The sequence below is a fragment of the Bos indicus genome, chromosome 8, assembly GCF_029378745.1.
Source record: "Bos indicus isolate NIAB-ARS_2022 breed Sahiwal x Tharparkar chromosome 8, NIAB-ARS_B.indTharparkar_mat_pri_1.0, whole genome shotgun sequence".
Lineage (NCBI taxonomy): Eukaryota > Metazoa > Chordata > Mammalia > Artiodactyla > Bovidae > Bos > Bos indicus.
Genome location: NC_091767.1, coordinates 46,532,207 through 46,552,755, shown reverse-complemented (window position 1 = coordinate 46,552,755; position 20,549 = coordinate 46,532,207). Strand labels below are relative to the sequence as shown.

Here is a 20,549-nt window from a genome sequence, read left to right as displayed (position 1 = left end):
AGAGTTCTTATATTTATGCGGCATAATGTATACTTTACTAGTAAATTATTCATTGTAATTAGGGATGATTCACATTAATCTGGGATAATTTATTTTGCCAGTATGTTAATTGGGACAATTAACATACTGGCAAAAAAGCATAAATTAGTTTTAATCACAAAACTATTATAATACACACCCTAGCACAGAAAGGAAACCCTATTGTTGAAAATACAAGAAAAAATCCTGATGTAGGAATTACTACTTGTTGTGAGATATCTGTAACTATCTATATTTGTTTTTAACATCATGCCTCATTGAGGCTAGATTCTCTTTTCATTTCTTTATTTACCCTTGCCTAACTCATTAGCAGAAACAAATATCTGCAGAGGGAATGAGTGGAAAAGGAGAAAAAAGAGAAATCATTCTACAATTGTAGAATTATTGGGTTTAAAAAGATTGTAAATCAAGTAACAGTTATGTTTGTAAATGTGTGTGAGAAATTCATGTGAATGAAATCTCAGTTGTATTTTTTTACCTCTTGTATAATTCTGAAATGAATGGGTTGGAAGAGTTTAGGGTTTATGTCCAGTCCAAACAAAATTAAAGGGAGTTAAAGAGAGCAAGAAGTAAATGTATACTTAAAAAAAAAACCTATGATGATTGACTTATTCAAGTTCCTGGATACAGTCTTCAAGAAAAGATACAGACTTTGTTTTTTGGAATAACCCCACGTTAACTCTAGAACTGTCTGCTATGAAGGTACCTGGTGCAATGACAGTTACAATGCAAATCTGAGAGAGTAACAGGCCTTGATCATAGTAGTCCTAGAGAGATCCTGCTGGTATTTGTGCTGGACCTTAAAGGGGCAAGCAAATGTGAAATTTCTAAGTGGTTATGTAGCCTTGGGGACAGAGTCTGCTCCAGAAAAATCATGAAGTAGGCAAATTCCTTTGGGCTTCAGTGAATTCTTTTCTAAAATTAACGGGATTGGAATACAAGAACTCTAAGATGACTTCACATGTACCTACCTTACTATGATGATGGTGGTGGTGATGATATTCTTAGTTGACCAGCACGCCCTTTCTAAACTTCCCTTTCTTGTGTAGTCACCTACTGCAATATCTTTCTGTACCATTTTAAAAGCAAAGTCAAAAGAAACACACTAGCCTTCAAACTAGAAGGGTAAATTTGAGACCCCTCCTTTAGAGACCAGAACCTTTCCCAAACCTTAACAAAGGCTAATAGCCAGTGGGGGTTATGGTTGGACCTCATTGCACCTGCGTTACATAGAAGCAGGTACCTCTCACACCCACTTAGGAAAGTAAATGGATTTTTAATCAATTCTGTGGACAGTACACCTCCTGCAAGAAACACTGGCCCTAGATGCCTTTTTCAGCTATCAAGATGGATAACAACCCCATCATTCTTTCAGAGAGACACAAACCTAATCAGACTCTGAACAGCCATACTAATAGTTGATTAAGTAATGCCACAATATTCAATGGCTTTGGCTGGTTCCAGTTCTTAAGAGTCTGTTAAGCAAAGTTAATATTTCACAAAACCAGAGTTCAGTTCTGAAGTCCAAAGAGCTAGGAATCAGATTTATGTTTTCCATAGAGTTCTCTACCTGGTAAGGTAGACAAGTCACTTCTTTGCATCTTAGTGTTCATATCTGTTAAGTGAGGGAAGGGATACATACACACCCTAACATCCCACAGGGGCTGTGGAAAGAAAATGAATTAAAAATGTTTTTGAAGTTTTAAAAGTTATACAGGGCTTTATAGCTCCATTTATTTGAGGAAGATTAAAATAGCATCAAAACAAAACGAAAACAGCTTGCTTAGAATAAACTGCAGGAGGGAAGAAGAGGAATTAAAGACGCATCACAAAAGCAAAGATGAAGTGTTCAGAGTAAGTGTAGTCAAAACAAAACAAGCTTTAAAACAAAACTTTTGTCAGCTCTGCAGTTTCAAGATGAATTAGTCATAGTTAATGCATTGGGTGGAAGAATTATTAAAAATCTACCTAAAAGTATGCTGCTTCCCAAAACGGAAAAAAAACGAATTGATGCTTTCTCATTTGTGTTTATTCTTGGGCAACTTGGCCTGATAATATTTAGTTGTTTTCTTTATTTATAGACTCACTTTGCATTATTCATCACCCCTGCCCTCCCATACATATCTCCATTTTACTATCAGCAACACAAAGTACAAGGATATATTCAGTTTCACTACAGCTCTTCCCGTTTACAAGTGTGGAGCGCTTGTCTTCGGAACGCCCTTCTGATTGGCTAAGCCAATGTCAGTGACATCAACCAACTTACTTTTGATTGGAAGGCTGGTTGCTGGGACTGTAGCGTTTGCAGGAAGTCACTTAACTGTTTGCGAGCTGGAAAATCGAAACGGACGTTATCTTTTTGTCATAAGAAAGAACGCAGCTGAGTAGGGAAGGTGTATCCTACAACTCCGCCAGCTGGAACGTGAGCCAGGAGGCCTGGACCGGCTAAGGGATTGAGGGGCACTTCCAAAGACGTCCGGCTGCTCCTTTCCAGCCTCCCGGCTGTTACCCTTTTAAATGTCAGCGTTCGAGGCTGTAGGGGTAGCACGAGGCATCGAAACGGAACAGTCGGATTGGCCGCGCGCCTCAGTTCTAGACGCACCTCTCCACCGAAAGGCCGTTCTGACTGGCAGCGGGAGAAAGTAAACAGAGTTGAATCACCCTCCCCACTGGCCAATTGGAGGGGGTTCGGATTGTGACGTGATGGGATTCTGCGAAATTGTTACTGTGCGAGAGAATGCCGGCACGGTGCGGACCGGCAAGAGCAGGGGCTCAGAAGCTGTCAGTGGACTGGGGGAAAAGTGTCTCTTAGACCTGGCGCTTCGTCCGGCGCTTGCCACCCGCGTCCAGGTGGTTGGGTGAATGTCTTGGGGCTTTGGCTCGACGGAGAGGCGGCCGAGGGCGTGTACCTCTCTTGCAGTTTCCTCTCTCAGCGCCTCGGGGGCGTTTTCGGTCGAATAAACTTGCGACCGCCACGTGTGGCATCTTTCCAAGGGAACGAGCTCGGAGTGGCGGGCGCGCCCGTCGGTGGGGATCGCGCCCGGCTCTGGCCATCGGCGGCGGCGAGAGGCGGCAGCGCGGCGGAGCCCGGGGCCGTGGATGCTGCGTGCGGAGGCGCTGCCGGTTACGTAAAGATGAGGGGCTGAGGTCGCCTCGCGCTCTGCGAGTCGGAAGCGCCCCGCGCCCCCGCCCCCTTGGCCACCGCGCGGCGCAGCGCTCGTAGTCCGAGGCCAGGGCACGGCGAGCCGAACCTCCGCAGCCACCGCCAAGTTTGGCCGCGCCGCCGGGGCTGCTGTCGCCCGCACCATGTCCGCGGCCGCCTACATGGACTTCGTGGCTGCCCAGTGTCTGGTTTCCATTTCGAACCGCGCTGCGGTGCCGGAGCATGGGGGCGCTCCGGACGCCGAGCGGCTGCGACTACCTGAGCGCGAGGTGACCAAGGAACATGGTGACCCGGGGGATACCTGGAAGGATTACTGCACGCTGGTCACCATCGCCAAGAGCTTGTTGGACCTGAACAAGTACCGACCCATCCAGACCCCCTCGGTGTGCAGCGACAGCCTGGAGAGTCCGGATGAGGATATGGGATCCGACAGCGACGTGACCACCGAATCTGGGTCGAGTCCTTCCCACAGCCCGGAGGAGAGACAGGATCCTGGCAGCGCGCCCAGCCCGCTCTCCCTCCTCCACCCTGGAGTGGCTGCGAAGGGGAAACACGCCTCCGAAAAGAGGCACAAGTGCCCCTACAGTGGCTGTGGGAAAGTCTATGGAAAATCCTCCCATCTCAAAGCCCATTACAGAGTGCATACAGGTTAGCGGCGTCTCCCTCTCCAACCCAGCTCTGGGGTTAGTTAACCTTTGGCCAGGCAGTCTTCCTGGGCGTTGAGGATTCCATATGCGGCCGAAAGGGTGCAAAATTTTGGATGATTCTTTAAAATGATTGAACCTGGTAGAGACGGAGAGCTCACTCTCTTTAATCGTCCCCAGCCTCTAGAAGCCATGGAGAGCCTTAACTTGGGGGACAGAGCGAGTGCTGAGTGCCAGCCCCTGTGTGTGGCTTCGTGGGGAGTGGTGCGGCCCCTCCCCTGTCCCGCCCCGCTCCCCCCACCCAGGACTCCCGCACCGGGCGACTATGGGGCCACCCAACCTGGGCAGACGCTGGCGGGGGCTTGAGGGGGACAGTCAAATGGTGTATCTTTTATTTTATTCTCTTGTGGGATTGCAGCGAAGTGGCCGAAACCTGGGGAGAAGCGGCGCACTTTACATGGAACCTTTTAGGGATGACTAAGGGCTCGGTTAGCTGTATGCTTGCTACTTTTCAGGGCTTGCCAAGGTGGTTTTAAATATGGCCAAGAGTCCTCAGAGAGGTTTAAAATAACACTGCTTCAGGCAGCAGAGGAGTTTGATCAAGTGATGGCTGGTTAAGTTTACGACTAGTTAGTCTTTTTAATAAGATTTCAGAGCGGATTTTTTCCCACGTAATTTAGATCGCACCCTCCACCCTGAATAGAGCACTTAGCAAGGAGGTGTGGTCCTTGCCAGAGGTCAAGGCTGATAATGAAGGTTGGGGTGTTTTAGAGGCCCCGTGAAAGGGGGTCTCCCAGGGAGAGCAAAAGGCAGGTCTGATCACTGATGCATGTGGCTGGTAAGACATCTGCAGTATAAAATAGGCTTTGGAGACTTACAGGAACGTCGTCGGTCAGTCAATACTGTTGGTTCTGTTTAACATATTCAGAAAAAGTTGGGAAGCTTTCATGCTTGACCATGCCCTCTCACCATGGTTAGTGTCAGGGTCCTTTATCACTGCTCTTCCGATAAGGAAGCACTGTGCCTAGTCCTCTCGTGAAACTCCTTTTCCATCTGTCCTATGACACCATGTTTAAGAGGAGGTTGTCAGAGTTCCTTGGAAAGTATTGCCGGTTTTTGGTGTAATTGTTAGTGCTTTTAAGATGAGGCCCTGGGCCTGTGGTTTCAAAATGATCATTGGTTGGTGTGATTTGGTTTTGCTTTTTTAAAAAGGCTACGTAATTGCATCTCATATTTTATTTCCTTTGGAAAGTGCTTCTTGTGGAGGTGGCTGCTGGCACAGGAGTAAAGCTGAATTTCCTCCACCGTTAATGTAAAATCAGGTTCTTTTTGGGGTTGTCATCTAGGTTGCCAAAAAATAGCACATTTTACAGTTTGTATCTTGTGCCTGATTTGGGGGATGTGACCTTTAGCATGGCTCGGGGGGTGAAGTAGGGGTATACTAAGCAGAGGGTGTTACTCACCAACAGCTGTTGGGCGGGCCTGGCTGTGTCAGCCATATTCCCGGAGTTCAGCTCACAGGGACACTCTCTGCCACCTTGAGCAAAGGCACTTTCTCCTTCAGGGAGCTGCCCAGTCGTGCAGTTGAGGAGGCCTGCAGAGCTTCTTTGTGAGCTCCCTGAGTCTGCCCAACTCAGAAAGGCATTCTGGACCATTCAGTTGAGTGATTTTTCTCAGGCATTTACAGAAATGGCTGCCTATGCGTGCGTGCATGCGTGCTGCTCTTTAATACTCCATGAGGCAGGTCAGCTCAGAAGAACCTTTTACACCCCAGAGTGGAAAACGAAGTGAAATATTAATCCCATTTTAAATGTTACAGTCAGTCGTTTGAAACTAGTGATATGGTAGTCGCAGTTGTCTCAGTTAAGTTTGGGGGCTCTGTGATAATACTAGGACATGGTCAGACAAAAACCACTGCCTCTGTAAAGACCGTCAGAAGTGTACTCCTGCTGGAGAAGATACTCTTTCTCCTGTGCAAAGGCTACTCTAAATAAAAGACTTGTAGGAGGTCTCATGCATTTGGAAGTTTCTGATTCAGCCTCCAGTTAGATTATTTTTGGTGTGGGGTACACTGTTCTTGCCTGGGGACAGGGGAGCCTGGTGGGCTTCCGTCTATGGGGTCGCACAGAGTCGGACACGACTGAAGCGACTTAGCAGCAGTAGCAGCAGCAGCTTCTTGATTTTTTAAACTATTGGCTGGTATTAAACCCAGAAGATGGCTAAGAAATAGCAATTGGAGTGTCTGTATTTTATGGAGACTTTAAAAACTAAAATTCCAGCCACACCCCCCTGGTCTGTGTGGCCCAACCAGAAGCCCTCCTGCTGCGGGCTCTCCTCCCCCTGAGCCCCATACAGCTGCCACTCGTATAGAACCAGTGGCTTTATAAGCTGAGCCACTTAAGCAAAACTGTGGTTTAGTTCAGTGCAGTTCCTTCTAGAGTAGCCTAAGAGAGAAGATCCTTTTGAGGTGGACTGAGCTGCATTCTGATTTGACTTACTGTTTCTGAGTTGTGAAACCTTAACCTAGTTCCTTAAATTCAGAGTTTGTAAACTGGAGGTCTGCTGCTGAATTTGCTTTTTGCAAATTTTTTGGTTTGGTCAGTGCAGGGTTTATAAAAATTTCTTTACTAACGTGGAAAAATAAGGATTTCCACACAAATCCAGATTTCTGGCTTCTCTGAGAAAATCGAACAATCTGGCAATATGGGGCCTGAATTCCTGCCCAACAGCAATTGGCTTGAACTGACCATTCTTTGTAAGGGGGATGTCCTTTATTTTAATCATTTACATGGTCTTTGTTGGCATTTAAGTTTGCAGTCTCTTCTCTGTTTGAGCCTCAGTTTCTTAATCCACAAGATAGGGTACTTTCTCTGAACTTAAGGTTTTGTGTAAAGATAATAGTTTGTGTGTGATAGGCAGAGCTTAAAATCAGCAAACATAGGAGAAACTTACTTTTAAGTAGTACTGTACTTTATGTTTTCTAATACTACATTCAGTTTGTTTTTCTGTACCCTCTAGATCAGATATCTTCTCATCTGATATACCTCTAAAGTTTAAGCAGTGAATCTATGTTAATCTGAAAACAAGTAAAACAAATATGAGCTTTTCTATCTCCAGACTCTTTGAAGAGTATTATTGTTTTGAATAAGTATTAGACCCACTGGTGTACGTACTTTGCCTGAAAACATATTGAGCTTATTATTTGAAAATGCAACCAACTTTTATCTTGGCACACCCACATCCACACCAACACGCTCCCCCCACCTCGGAGCATACACCCCAAATTGGGCCTTCACAAGCCCCCACCCAAACCCACTGATTTCCCAAGACTCTCCCACGTGCCCTCAATCTCTGTACAAGCACACAAACAAAAAGATTATCCCAAGTTCCCTGACTTTGTGGTCACCCTGCACACACACACACCCACACACATGGGAGTAGCTTTTGGAGAAGTAAACAACTACATCCAAATTCCAGCTCAGAAGTCATCAGAACCAGCTGATACAGAGTCATCCTAGGGTTGACATCCCAAGGATAGACACCCTAAGCCTATTCCATGCCAGGTGCAATTTCACTATCTTTTTGGAGGGACTTAAATCAACTGTCCCCAAGTGGTGACGATGGGTTTGAGGCTAAGGGCACTGGTTACAGGATTCTGAAAACCAGAAAGCCCTAAATCCCAATTATCACACCCCACCTCTGTAGAAAAATATTTTTTTCAATAGGGCAGAAGGGACATTCATGAAAAACAAGGAGAGATAAGAGTTGCAAAGGGCTCAACAGTGGCTGTTTCTGTTTCTCTTTATCCTGTTTGAACATTTCCCTGGGCTACTTAGAATATGTGGTGGAGGGGATCTGGGGAGTTCCCATCATGGAAGTTATCATCCAAACAGGAAATAATAGCTAAGACCTCTTTTACATTTTAAGATCCAATTTTTGCCCTATGGGGCAATTTTTTGGCCTCTCTAGGAATGTCCACACTGGCTAGCTTTCACTCAGGTCTATTTCCTTCCCTAAGACCAAAGTTTTAAAATTTTGGTCATATAAAATGAGCCATGCCTGCTCTGTGCCTCATGAACTCTTCTTCCTTAATTGCTCCAAAAAGCTTTGGAGTCAACTTTTTGGTTCAGGAGACTCTAGTACCATCAGAGGTATGAGATGGACCCACTTCTGTCACCCAGACGGCAGGGGTTCGGGGACAGGGCAGGGTCTTGAAGTAGCCTCTAGGCAGTCCATAAAGTAACCCCTGCTCAGTCTTTCCCACTTACTCTTGTCTAGTAGAAGGGAGGCCTTGTGCCTTGATTCTTAAGGAAACATTCTCTCTCCCCTGTTCTTCTGTTCATAAGGCTCCCCAAAGTGATGTAGAATAGTATTTCATAGCCTGACATGCTTCATTAAGTGTAAATATACTTAATATGGTGGTGGCTTAGTTGCTTAGTCGTGTCTGACTCTTGTGACCCCCATGGACTGTATCCTGCCAGGCTCCTCTGTCCATGGGATTCTCCAAGCAAGAATACTGGAGTTGGCTGCCATTTCGTTCTCCAGGGGATCTTCCTGACCCAGGAATCAAACCTAGGTCTCCTGCATTGCAGGCAGATTCGTACTTAATATATGTCAGTGTAAATATACACTTAAATCTGAGTGGGATCTGCATAGATAATTGCTTCCATACCCTTTATTCCCACTTTTTCTCCCCTAAGATTAGCCCTTTTTTCCCCCATAACTGCCCTCCCCCATGACGTTTTGATACCACAGATATACTATAGAGCTGTTTATGTACTGTGCCCCTTTTGAAGGCCACAAACATTGGAAGAGCGAAGACTTTCCACCTGCCCAAGATCCAATTTTTGCCCTATGGGGGCAGTTTTAGCCCCATCTCCACCCCCAGTGAGACTGTCTAGGCACAAGCTCATGTATCCTGTCAGGAAAAAATGAGAGCAAAGGACTGCAAATGGGCTCTAGCTGTGGAGGATGATAGGATTCTAAGGACTGCAAGGATGGCCTGTTGGGTTTGCTTCTGAGTTTCCCCTGATTCCAAGGGAAGATGGCCCACGGCTGCTTGATTCCCAGCTCACTGCTGGAGTCTCACCCCGGGGGCAGAAACTGTGAGGGGACCTGAGAGCTCTTTATTCCTGGTCCCCGAGAGAGGAAGGACCAGTTGCTTCTTCCTCACTGCCCTCCGCCCCCTGCCCATCCTTCATCACCCTCCATATGGCTGACCTAGCAAGACAGAGTGGAGTTGCCTTAGAAGAGCTGCTGTTGCTGGCAGGGTTACTGTATTACAACCGAAAATACAAGAGGAGTAGCATTAATGAGTAAAACCATTGTCTCCTGTGATTGTCCTCTCAAATCTTCTGAGAGTCATGAGGAGAGGGGACGCACGTGGGGCCTCGGTCAGCGAGGGAGGTACCAGAGTACATTTCGCTCTGTTTTGATGGTAACACCTCATTACCTTCAGCAAAGATGTAACCTGAGGAAAATAAGTTCTTGGGACTCTGAACATAAGGGTCAGATTTACATTCCTGGCCCAATTGTTGATGTTTATCCCAAGAACTAGTCATTCTGCAACGTCTGTGGGAAATTCCCAGATTGAACTTCCCAGGGAGAAACATCATATGACATATTGGGAAAGTGGCTGACAATGGTCTTCCTTAATAAGCTCATTGAGAAAAAAAGTGGGCGGGTGATTTCCCAGTATTCAATCATTCAGGAGCCCCTAAAACAACCTGACGTTGTACCCTGGTTAAAGTCAGGTTTCTTGACAATCATTTTAATTTCTGCATGCCTTATGATCATGAGCATTCTTGATTCTTTTTCTTTTTTTTTAAAGCTAGCTTTGTCATTTTTGTTAGTCTTGACTACCAAAAATTTTTTCCTTTTTTTTTTTTCCTTTCCTTTCCTCCCCTTGGCTGCTCTCAGGCTTGGAGAAAAAGCTTGCAGCATTCCAGGCCTCTGCTGCTCGAATCCTCCCCCACATCCGACCCTCCTACCTTTTCCTAATGTTTCTCCAGCAAGCCCAGCGCCCACTGAAGAACGTAAATTAGTGCCTAGTAATTGGTACAAAGGCACTTTCTGTTTCCATGCAACAGACGCAAAAAGGAGGGGCAAAGGGAAGGAAAAAACCTCACAGATGGTTAAAAAGGGAAAGAAATGGGATCCTCTGCAGTGGTCTTTGAGCAGTCCTGTCTCTTGCTCCACCCTACTTTTTGTTGGGAAGTTAGTAACAGGCCTAAGCCCAACTCAGAGTGCTTGGTGGCAGTTGTAAGTATCAAAATAATAGAATTTGGAGGTTGGAAGTGACCTTGAGAGGTCATCGCATCCATCATTTTGTCTGTAAAAAAGTGAACCCTTTTTACCCTTTCAGATAGACGGGGATCGTTCCGTAGAAGCACGGGGGGCTATGAAGGGTTTGGAAAAATAGCACCAAGGTTCAAAGGCTGGCTCTCTGTCTTAGCAGGTTCCTGAAGTCTCAGCTTGCTCAGCAACACAGTGAGGGCACCAGGCCCTCCGAAGGTGAAGTTCTCCAAGCCAGAGCTTAGCCAAAAGGAGATATTCCTTCACTGAATTCTTGGCAGTTCTTAGACTTGAATTCCTTTCCCCCAAGGTCTCCTGAAGATTTCAATCTGCTTAAATCTGGTAAACTTAAAAAAAAAACAAAACCCTGGATTTAAAGAGCTGCTTTGCATTAACCAGATTAACAATGGAGTGAAAGGGCAGAGGTGGAGTCAGCCCTTGGGACCTCTCCCCTTTTATTATGGGAGCAGCTCTCTGAAACAGCCCAAGGCCAGCGCCTGTGAGATTTCCTACTCCTCCCTTCCTGGAGTCCTTCTGAAACTTTAATACCTTTTTGGTGCATTAAGGCCAAGAGTAAACATTTGTCTTATCCCAGCCTCTAGCAGTACCCTCAGCAAATAATAGAACTAACGTTATCATTCTTTCAGAATGCCTTTCCCACTAAGGGAGTGAGATGCATCCATTTTTTATGCGTGGGATCTTCCATGGCATCCTTTCCGTTTGTGCTTAAAACCCATGTTTATGATGGTACACCTTCAGGCTTTGCTTGTAATATCAGCCTTTGGAGTTCGGAGGTGAGAACTGAACATCTGGATCTGAAATCTAGAGGTTCTGGACCTGCAGAAACTAGTAAGTTCACCATCCTAAATCCAGGACCACTAGGCATTTGATTTTTTTTTCTTTTTTAAACTGAACTTGATCGAAAATTCAAACAGCAGAATGGAATTCATCCATTACTGAGTCTCCCCCTTGTTTTTTTAAAATTGAGGACTCTATTTTAATAGATTAAAGAGATGGGCGCTTAAGCCATACAAAATTAATGACAAGGATTTGAAAAGCAGGCAGCAGTATTTTGTATTAAACGAAGTATGAACATTTTTCCAAGGCGAGTCTCCGTTGTTTTGGAAGTGAGTCCCTCCCAGAGGACCTGACTTGAACCAAAGTGGGGACCAGTGAGGTAGGCAATAGACAGAAGCCCAGACATTCTGCTTGAGAACTACAGATATTTCAGAACTGGAAGGAATCCTTTAGATCCTCTCTTTTCAAAGAGACGGAGATGGGGCGAGGTTTCACCCTCCCTCCCTTCCATGGAGCCAGCTTTGATGGGACAGTGGCAGTCAGAAAAGCAGAGTAAGGCCTGTGAAGAGGAAACCAGCCCACCCTTAGGAACTTGAACATGAGGGGTCGCCAAAGAGGTCTTTACCTTCAACAAAAAGGCAGTAGGTAGAGCCAGTAGAACATGGGCTTTGGGGGTCCCTCACACACCTGTGTTTGAATCGTGCCTCTGCCACGTTCTCTCTCTGAGCCTCAGTTTTCCCATCTGTAAAATGGAGTTCAGTAATTACATACTGAAGGAATTTTTATAAGACTTAATTCAATTGAGGTATTTAATGCACTTAGGACAGTCTCCATATAGGAAGTATTACACTTAAAAATAATTTACATGTGTTGCCCAGAAGTCTTTATAGTTCCCAGAATTTTTGTTTACAGTTCCACATTAATCCAGCAGCTTATTCATTTAAATAATACTTACTATTGAGTACTCTTACATGCAAAGAACTGTGCTAGATGTTAATAGCAGGCACTGTGAATGTTGTGAATAATAATAATAATGATAGTAATAATTGTAAATTAATATTAGTAATTCTATTAATAGTAATAATGATAACATCCAGCATATATTACATGCCAAGTTCCAAGCCAAATGGTTTACACACACTGTCACATTTCTACTCCCAGAAGTCCTGTGAGATAGGGTGGTACCCACTCTGGCATTCTTGCCTGGAGAATTCCATGGACAGAGGAGCCTAGTAGGCTACAGTCCATGGGGTCACAAAGAGTTAGACACAACTGAGCGACTAACACTTTTGTCATATTATAGGAGGAAACTGGAGTTAGTAAACTTGGTCCAAGGTTACTCTTAACTTTTCCTTGACTGTTTCTAGGTGTTTGGAATTGTGCCATGATGGTTGTTGGCGAGGACCCCTTGGGTTTTGCCAGTGGGAAGAGACCCCGTGTTTTGCGTGGCTCTCTTGGATTTGGCGCAAAGCACCATTGTCTCTACTCTTGGGTTAGCTCTGGCTTGTGGTTGGTTTTTATAAAGCTTGGTGAGGGATACCTTCAGAAATCATGGAGCTGGCCAAACGTATCCTGTGTTTTCCAATAGTATCCAGAACCTGCATCCTTCCAATTGAAAAAGACCCCAATTCTGGGCCCACAGCTGATTTAATCAAGCCTCTTGGTTGGAAGGGAAAGAACCCAAACTTGGACTGGCTTAGTAAAAGTGAGAACTTTATTGGCTGCCATTACCAACTCCTTTGCGGGTAGCACTAGTGTCAGCATCCCTGGATACAGGTGGTCAGCGTCTGCCTCTCCCCCTGGCCCAGCCTTGCTCTCCTTTGCCTTGGCTTTGCTTACGGGTAGGCTGTCTCTGAATGGTGGTAAGATGGCTGCCAGCAGTTCAGTCTCCCTTCCTGCCAATTCAGCAAGCCTGGTGGCAAGACAGTTGCCCTCTCCTAATGATTCCAGCAAAAGTCCCCAGCTTCAAGCTGCATAACCGAGTTAGAACTTTGTGCCTGTCCCTGGACTTAGTCACTGTGGCTCAGCTGGGTCACATCCAGCCTCTAGGCTGGGGTGTGGGGTTGCCTACCTGGAATTATGTAAACTGAGCGAGGAATGGGTGGTTTCCAAAAGGAAATGCTAGGTGTGCTGTTGATTACCCCAAAGAAGCAATAGGTGCCGGACAGGCAGCGCCAACAACTCTCCACTCTGTCCACCCATTTATAACTACAGACACCTATTCCAAAAAGCAGAGTTTGACAAAACGAGAGACTGAGTAGTATGACATTTTTTCCCCCATATCTTTCTCCCCTTTGAAGAGAAAGAGCTCTGAACTCTCTTTGGAGTTCAACCTGTAAGATATCTACCAGAGCATATACTAAGTGGTCTTTGTAGAAGACAGATTATCTCAACATGTATTTCTTGTGGTCAGGCTTAGCCCCATAGGCCCTCCTCAGTGGATGTTCTAGAAGCCAGAACCCAAAGACTCACATGGAATACGGGTAGCCGCAGCAATGTGATCAGCAGCACCGTTCACTTGGTCTCAATTCCAGTCGTCTATTTTAATGCCCAGGGGAATGAATTATGTTTGCCTGAATGTTTGTCACCTTGTATGCTATTAGGTAGAGACCTTGTCTATACAAAGATGAGCTATTTATATGGTGGTTCCCACTGGGATTCAGAAGTCTATTCAGTGCATGTAATGCCCAATAAGAACACCATAATAAATCATAAGAGGCAAAAATTAGACCTTAAAAATAACTTACAAAAACACATAAAAATGACTTAAACCCCTACACTGCCATAATTCTACAGTAGTTTTGTACCATTGCTGTTTTAATGAAAATAGGCAGAATGACGAACAGCTGTTTTCCCTCTTTGGTGTTGCAAATCACCCATGGCCAGCCACAAGATGCTTGTCTGCTGAGCATCACCCACTGAAGCAGAGGTTCTCAGTGTGAAAGAAACCACCAGCTGCTCCTCTGACCTGAGTCATTTCTTCTCAATGCCCTGCTTGCTCTCAAACTTCAAAGCCTGTCCAGGAATGCCTGCCCCAGGAGGGCTGGGGGAGTCAGGAGGGGCTATTTGGTAAGAGCTGGACAGCTCAACCCTGTCCTTCTTCATGGTCTTTGGTGACAAACACCAGACTGTATGAATTAGTGGCTCACTCTGTTAAGGCTGGAAAAACTATTTGATGGTGGCACATGTGGCATGCATGAGTAGGATCTGTGGTCATTACAGCCTTACTCTCGTGCCAGCAGTATACAGAGGTGGAGCCCAGAGAGAAACAGCTGGAAATCTGGCACTGTAGCAGCATCACTGATAGTCACTCTGGGTCACGATGACTGCCGTGACCTGGGAGGCCGGAGGAGGAAGGAGGAGGAAGCATCCACTTACCAGACAGCAGTCTCCTGTGTTTCCTGGTGTTACCCATTGTCTTTTGAGCCAACGGCTCCAGCTCTCTGGGTAGCACTTGCCCCCAGACTGGAAGCTGTAGGCGCTACAAAAAATGTTACCTAAAGGCTCACATGGAGAGGTTTTCCTTGCATTTCCACCAAGATTTCTGGCCCTCAGAAAGCAGCTATGTCCTTGGGTAAGAATTTCCCAGTCACGAGCCTGGGAAGCACCAAAAGGGAACTATTCATAACCAGAACTGAGTTCTCTTGAGCCCCCTCCCTTCACCACTGTTTCTGCTGTTGGGTGGGCAAACTTGATTTTGGCAATTTGGAGTCTCTCACTCTACTCTTTGTTAAATTCTCTTTTGGGTACGTGCTCACAAAATCAGAGTTCTCTCTCCCTTTCCTTCTGCCTTTCTTTCTCTTGGGAGTGATTTCTTTGCTGGGCAAGAGCCTGGTCTCTTCTGGCATCACGGGAGGGCTGTCCACATTGCGTGGCCTCCTCTGGCCTTGCTGGCCTCCCCCAGAGTGCTATGCGCCAGTGTGGGTCCCGTTGCTTATATGTGGGTGTCCTCTGCTGAGGAGGGCTTCTGTGCAGTGTCTCCCTGCTCTCCGTGCTTTGTCCTCCCCTAGCGTCCTCCCCAGTGCTTGGACTTAGACTTGGGAACAGTCTCTTCCCTCACCCGACATTTGAAGGGGTGGAAACTCAGGCAGGCCCTGGAGACCCTTTTCTCCGTGTGGCTGCCCAACTCCTTAGGTACCCCGATGTGTGTAGGGGGCTTCCCTTGAGGGGCTCGGACAGGCTCCAGGCATGCAGTGGGCCAGGCTGCACGGGCCACTACCCTCAGACCGCCCCAGCCTGTTTCTAATAGGAGAGTCCAGAATGCCTGCCCTCCTCAGAGACCTCTGCATCTGTTCCCTAAACACAGCCCCTCTGATTTCTCTCTCTCTCTGCAGCTCAGGTCTTGCTAGGAAGTTTTGGAAAATTAAGAGAATTTAAGGGTTTCAGCGTCTGCTTTACATTTTTAAAACTCTATTTTGAAACCTCAAGCTCAGCAGCAGCTTACTTGTTTTAACTGTCTCTCCCTCCCTGAGGCAGTGCGTCTTGAAAGGAGGGCCTGGGAGTAAGGGAATTAGAAAAACACGGAAGAGGCGCGCTCTACATTTAGTTAAGGCCTGTGTTCTTTCACCTCTAATCTTGTTCTGTGCTCAGAACAGAAAATGGGATTTGGGTGTCCTTGGTCCAGTCACTGGCCCTCTGAGTTGGCTTCACTTGATACAGGTTTGAATTACATGGTCATAAAAATGACTCAAAATGCAAAGACACAAAGAATCTCCATTCTCAGCGTAGTTTTGCCATCAAGCTTACATATCCTTTTCAGTGTTTAGTTCCTGATAGGTAATTATTATTTATTTATTATTGTTTTTTTCCCCTGCAAAAACTGCACAAAGGCAGCACACCACAGTCTGGGTTGTGAGGAAGGATGCACTCGTGGGAATTGACTAATCTGGGCCTAGACCTAGCTGTGTGGACGAGGGACAATCACCGCACGTCTCTGCCATTTCAGAGTTGCTGAGCCGGGGCCAGGTAGTGGAGACATGAAGACGTAGTGACACATCTCTTGCTGGGTTGAGCAGCTGAAGAGTCAAGACCCTAGTCTGTCATCTTCATTTCTGAGGTCCTGGCACACGCGCCCTCTCGTGAGTCAGTTGAGGTTAGGGATATGCAAGCAGTGTTCCGACAGGCTGACTGGCTTCCGTACACCTAGACACCAGCTTCCAGTGAGGAAGCGTGTGTGACAGATGTTACAGACGCCCACTTCCCGGTTCAGAACCCCAAATCTGGGGACAGGCTGCTTTCCACAGATAAACACAGGGACCAGGAAGTAAAAGCTCACATCCAGACACTATCATGACTCTTGTATCAACAAATGAAATAAATGTAAAAGGAAACCAAATCACAAGAAGGATTCAGACAGAGAGAGGCCAGGAGCAAACCTTAATGTGATGGGATGGCATTCAGGCAGGATTATCCTTCTAATGCTATCAAGAATTTTTATTTTTCAGGACATCTACCTGTGTAGATAGTAGCAATATTTTTGGCAAACACGAGTCTCTTAATTTCTTGATTTTTGAGTTTGGTACTAATTGGAATGGTTTATGCAGGAAACTGTAGAATTGGCTATATCCAGACGATGCACACCTCTTCGTAAGTGTATGGGTGCATCTGCACTTGGGTAATAGAAATGAAAAGCAGTAAAGCATCGCTCACATTGTGTACCTGCAAGTCAGCATTAGTTTCCTTTGGGGAATGAGGGTTGATGATAGTGGACAGTGAAGTGTCAATGGCCTGCGGTCAGCACAGGGACCAGCCTGGGCTCTGGGCTTCGGGCTTCCTGTCTTTGCCCTTCTCTCTCTCCCCCTGCTTCCTGGGAGCCTGTGCCTTGGTGGGGCAGTCCTACCATCACTGCCTGTGTCACTCAGAGTCTGAAGGGAGAGTCCTGTCTCTTCTTGCAGGGGCCATCTTCCTTTCACATATGGAAAAAGTAGGTGAGGAGGAGGTGGGGGAGGGGTGAGAATACAGAATAAAACCGTTTATTCTGAAAGTCTCTCACTTTCCAACAATTGGAGAAGGAAGCAGAACAAGCCTTCACCTTTCTTCAGTTTGGGACACTTGAGTCTATTTCTCAATAGAGTGTAAATCCTCCCCTGCCCCTGGAATCTTGATCGACCCGTTGGTGGAAAAGTTTGAACTCATACTCATCATCATTATGTAAGACTCTTCTGACTTCTCATTATGAAAGAAATAGTACTTACTCTTAAAAAAATCAGAAAAACATAGGGGGAAATTACCCCCCAAAAAAGTAGAGGTTATCCCCTCACCTCTGGATGACCATTTTTCATATTTTGTGTATATTCTTCCAAGATGTTTCCTCTCCGTAAATGTTTACACACATACACAGCAGATCATGCACTGCTCTCTTTATTTAGCCACGAATTGCTGACATCTTCTGTACAGAACCATCAAGGACCTTTGTAACAGGCACGTATTATTCCTTTGTGTGGAACACTGAAGTGTTCGACCAGGTCTTTCTTTGACATTTAGGTTGTTACCAAGTTTTACCTTTTATGAACAATGCTGGTATCCCTGTGTATTTTCGTATTCCTCTCTTCTTGTTACCACAAATAATTCCTGGACAAATGTATTACCAGAAGGTCCTGGAACAATTATAAGTTTCATCCATGCCTGTTTTCTCATGCCACCATCAATGACTGGTATATGAACATACTTTGTAACATTTTTACCATCCTGATGTATATTTCACTGGTGTTCTTGATTGGCATGTTTTGATTACTTATGAGATTGAATATATTTTCATATATTTATTAATTGGTTGTTAGTATTTCTTTTTTTCCTTAGATTATTTTGTTTGCATCCTTGCCCAGTTCCCTGGTGGCTCAGATGTTAAAGAGTCTGCCTGCAATGCAGGAGACCTGGCTTTAATCCCTAGGTCAGAAAGATCCCCTGGAGAAAGGGAATGGCTGCCCACTCCAGTATTCTTGCCTGGGAAATCCTGTGGGCAGAGGAGCCTGCCAGGCTACAGTCCATGGGGTTGCGAAGAGTCGGACACAACTGAGCGACTAACAAGAAGTTTTCTTAAGTTGGGCTATGTCGATTTGCTAGTGTCCTTTTTGTACCGTAGATTTAACCTTTTGACTTATGCTGCATTTTCCTTTAGTTCACTGCTCACTGTTTTGGTTCTTTTATATATATACATATTAAATTCTTAAATTCTCTTTCCTCTATATGTATGATTCCCTCATTCCGTCCTTTCTTAGGTTCGAAGCATGTATCTTTTTTCAGATACCTTAATATATGTCTATCATTAACTAACATGCGGAAGTGCATCCCATAGTAGGTTGTATGCAAACTCTGCACCAGATTCAAGAGGTAGATGATTTCAAAGAGCTGCAAATTGCAAACATTTTAGCATTTTTACGTATTTCAGAACTGTCTTTCAAATAGGATACTGCCTTTGGTTTCATGTTTGGAAAATCTCTCCCTACGCCAGGATTCTAAAAATATTCACCTGTATTTTCTTCTACCTTTGAGGTTTATGTTTTACATTTATGTGTATAGTCCATCTGGAACTTGAATGAAATGTGTAAGGGTAGGGATTCGGGTTTAATTTTTTTTTTAACCAAATATCTATGCCATTTATTGAATTAAGTATTCTTTTCTTCAGTGATTTGAAATGACCCATCCCTATAGTCTTGGGTTTATTTTCAGACTTGACTCTGCTCCACTGATTTGTCTTTTCCTGTACTGGTATTACAGTATCTTAATTATTACAGCTTTAATCATACATTTTAACAACGGGTATTACAAGTGCTCATTTGTTACTGTTCTATTAAAAATTTTCTTGGCAAGTTGAGTGTATTTATTCTTCCCAGTGAACTTTAAAATAATTTTGTCAAGTTCAAGAAGAATTTCTTTAGTGTGTGTTAGTTTTATAGATTAATTTGTACAGAATAGCCATACTCACACCATTGGGTCTTAGCATCCAAGATCATGGGAAATGTCCCATTTATTCATTCCTGTCATATCATAGTTTTATGATTTTCAGGCAGGGCCTGAACTTTATTTTAGGCTTGTTCTGACTGACTATGGTTAGCATATAAGAAAACCATTGCTCTTTGGTATATTTATACCTATGAATGCATTTTTTTCTTCAAATTTTTTTATTGAAGTATAGTTGATTTCAGGCTTTCTTGGTGGTTCAGTGGTAAAGAATCCACCTGCCAATGCAGGAGATGTGGGCTGGATCCCTGGGTTGGGAAGATACCCTGGATAAGGAAACAGCAACCCACTTCAGTATTCTTGCCTGGGAAATCCCATGGACAGAGGAGCCTTTTAATTTGTCCAAAAAGGAAGTTTTATCAGTTGCAAGTAATTCTTATTTCGCCTCCTCCTTCCCACAATTTACTTCTCAATTTGTTATCTAATTGCATTCAGTAGCATTTCCTGAATAACATTTGAATAACTGTGATGTTTGGGGCAGGAATCTATTCCTTCTTTGAGCTTGACTTGAGTGGGAATGCTACCTTCTTTTACTATTGACCTTGCTGGGGAAAGGTTTGTATCTATATTTTCTATTCTTTAAGGAGCCATTTTGTTTTCCTAAAAAAAAAAAAAAAAAGGATGTTGAATTTTATCAAATACTGCTCTATATTTTTGAAGGCAAGATGTGTGTGTGCGGGTGAGGGTAAGTGGGGGTGAATTTAGCCTGTTAAAATGAGGAATAATATCATTATGATTTTCCAATATCAAATTATCTTTTTATCTCTGGAATCCTAGTTGCTTTTTTGTAATTATGAAAAACACTATTTTCCCTCAAGAAACAGCCTTGATTTTGTACATCTGTGTGGTGCTGCGATTATTAATTGGCATTTTTAGAATTCTGTTTTGAAAAAGAGGCCTAATTCCATTAGATTTGTTTTACTAGACTGAGTTACTTTTGCTCAAAGCAGTGGAAGTATCAGGGTGTTTTTAACCCTCTTGTGTCAATTAGGTTTAGCCCATTTTTGGCTCTTCCATGGAATTGTGGAAGGAGAGCCAGAGAGGGGAGAGTTGAGAATCCAGGGTGGTACCTCAATGGCTGCCCATCTGAGCTCAGGGGAGCCTGAACAGGGTTAGATGTATCTAGTTAGCAATCTCCAAGCTTGTCCTCTTTCTCCTTCTATGCAGAACACTCAGCACTGTTCATTTCACAACTTTACACAGAAGAATAAGCCTCACTTGGCATTGTCAGCCAATCACCAGGTAGGGTAGAGGTTCTTTTCTTAAAAGCAATGAGCCATCAAGTTGGCAAGTGCATAACCAGCAGGCCCTCCACTACTTCTCTTGAACCTACTGGAGGCCCAGAAGACTTCTAGAGGCCTGACCTGTCTCTGTAAAGAAAATCTTTTACACGTTCGGTGCCGTGTTCAGTAGCCACTTCGATCTAGTTTATTTTATACTCAGAGCTGAGTCTGTCAGTGATAATAAGCACTTAGCTTGTTGCTGAAAGGGGAGGGGAGGGGAGTGGTGTATAAATAATGAGAACACACAGAAACTTGTGCTGTTAACAGCTCTGCTTCAGTAAAGCAGCCTTTATTGTGTCGCTGCCTCTGGGTGTGTTTTCCTGTGAAGGCCAGAAATAAAGCCCTAGTCTTGTACATGTCTTTTTTTTA

The 20,549-nt window shown here is 44.7% G+C and overlaps 1 protein-coding gene across 4 annotated transcripts in view; it reads left to right on the top strand.

The window, feature by feature from the left end:
* Nucleotides 1–393: 393 nt before the first annotated feature.
* Nucleotides 394–20,549, top strand: part of KLF9 (KLF transcription factor 9) — a 101,654-nt gene continuing 81,498 nt past the window's right edge. For all 4 annotated transcript variants that reach the window (XR_011568054.1, XR_011568053.1, XR_011568052.1 and 1 more), the window contains exon 1: nucleotides 394–3,850. Coding sequence is in view for 1 of the 4 variants with exons in the window: in XM_019966054.2 (XP_019821613.1) it covers nucleotides 3,346–3,850 (505 nt within the window). In the remaining 3 variants the exon portion in view is untranslated. The remainder of the gene's footprint in view (nucleotides 3,851–20,549) is intronic.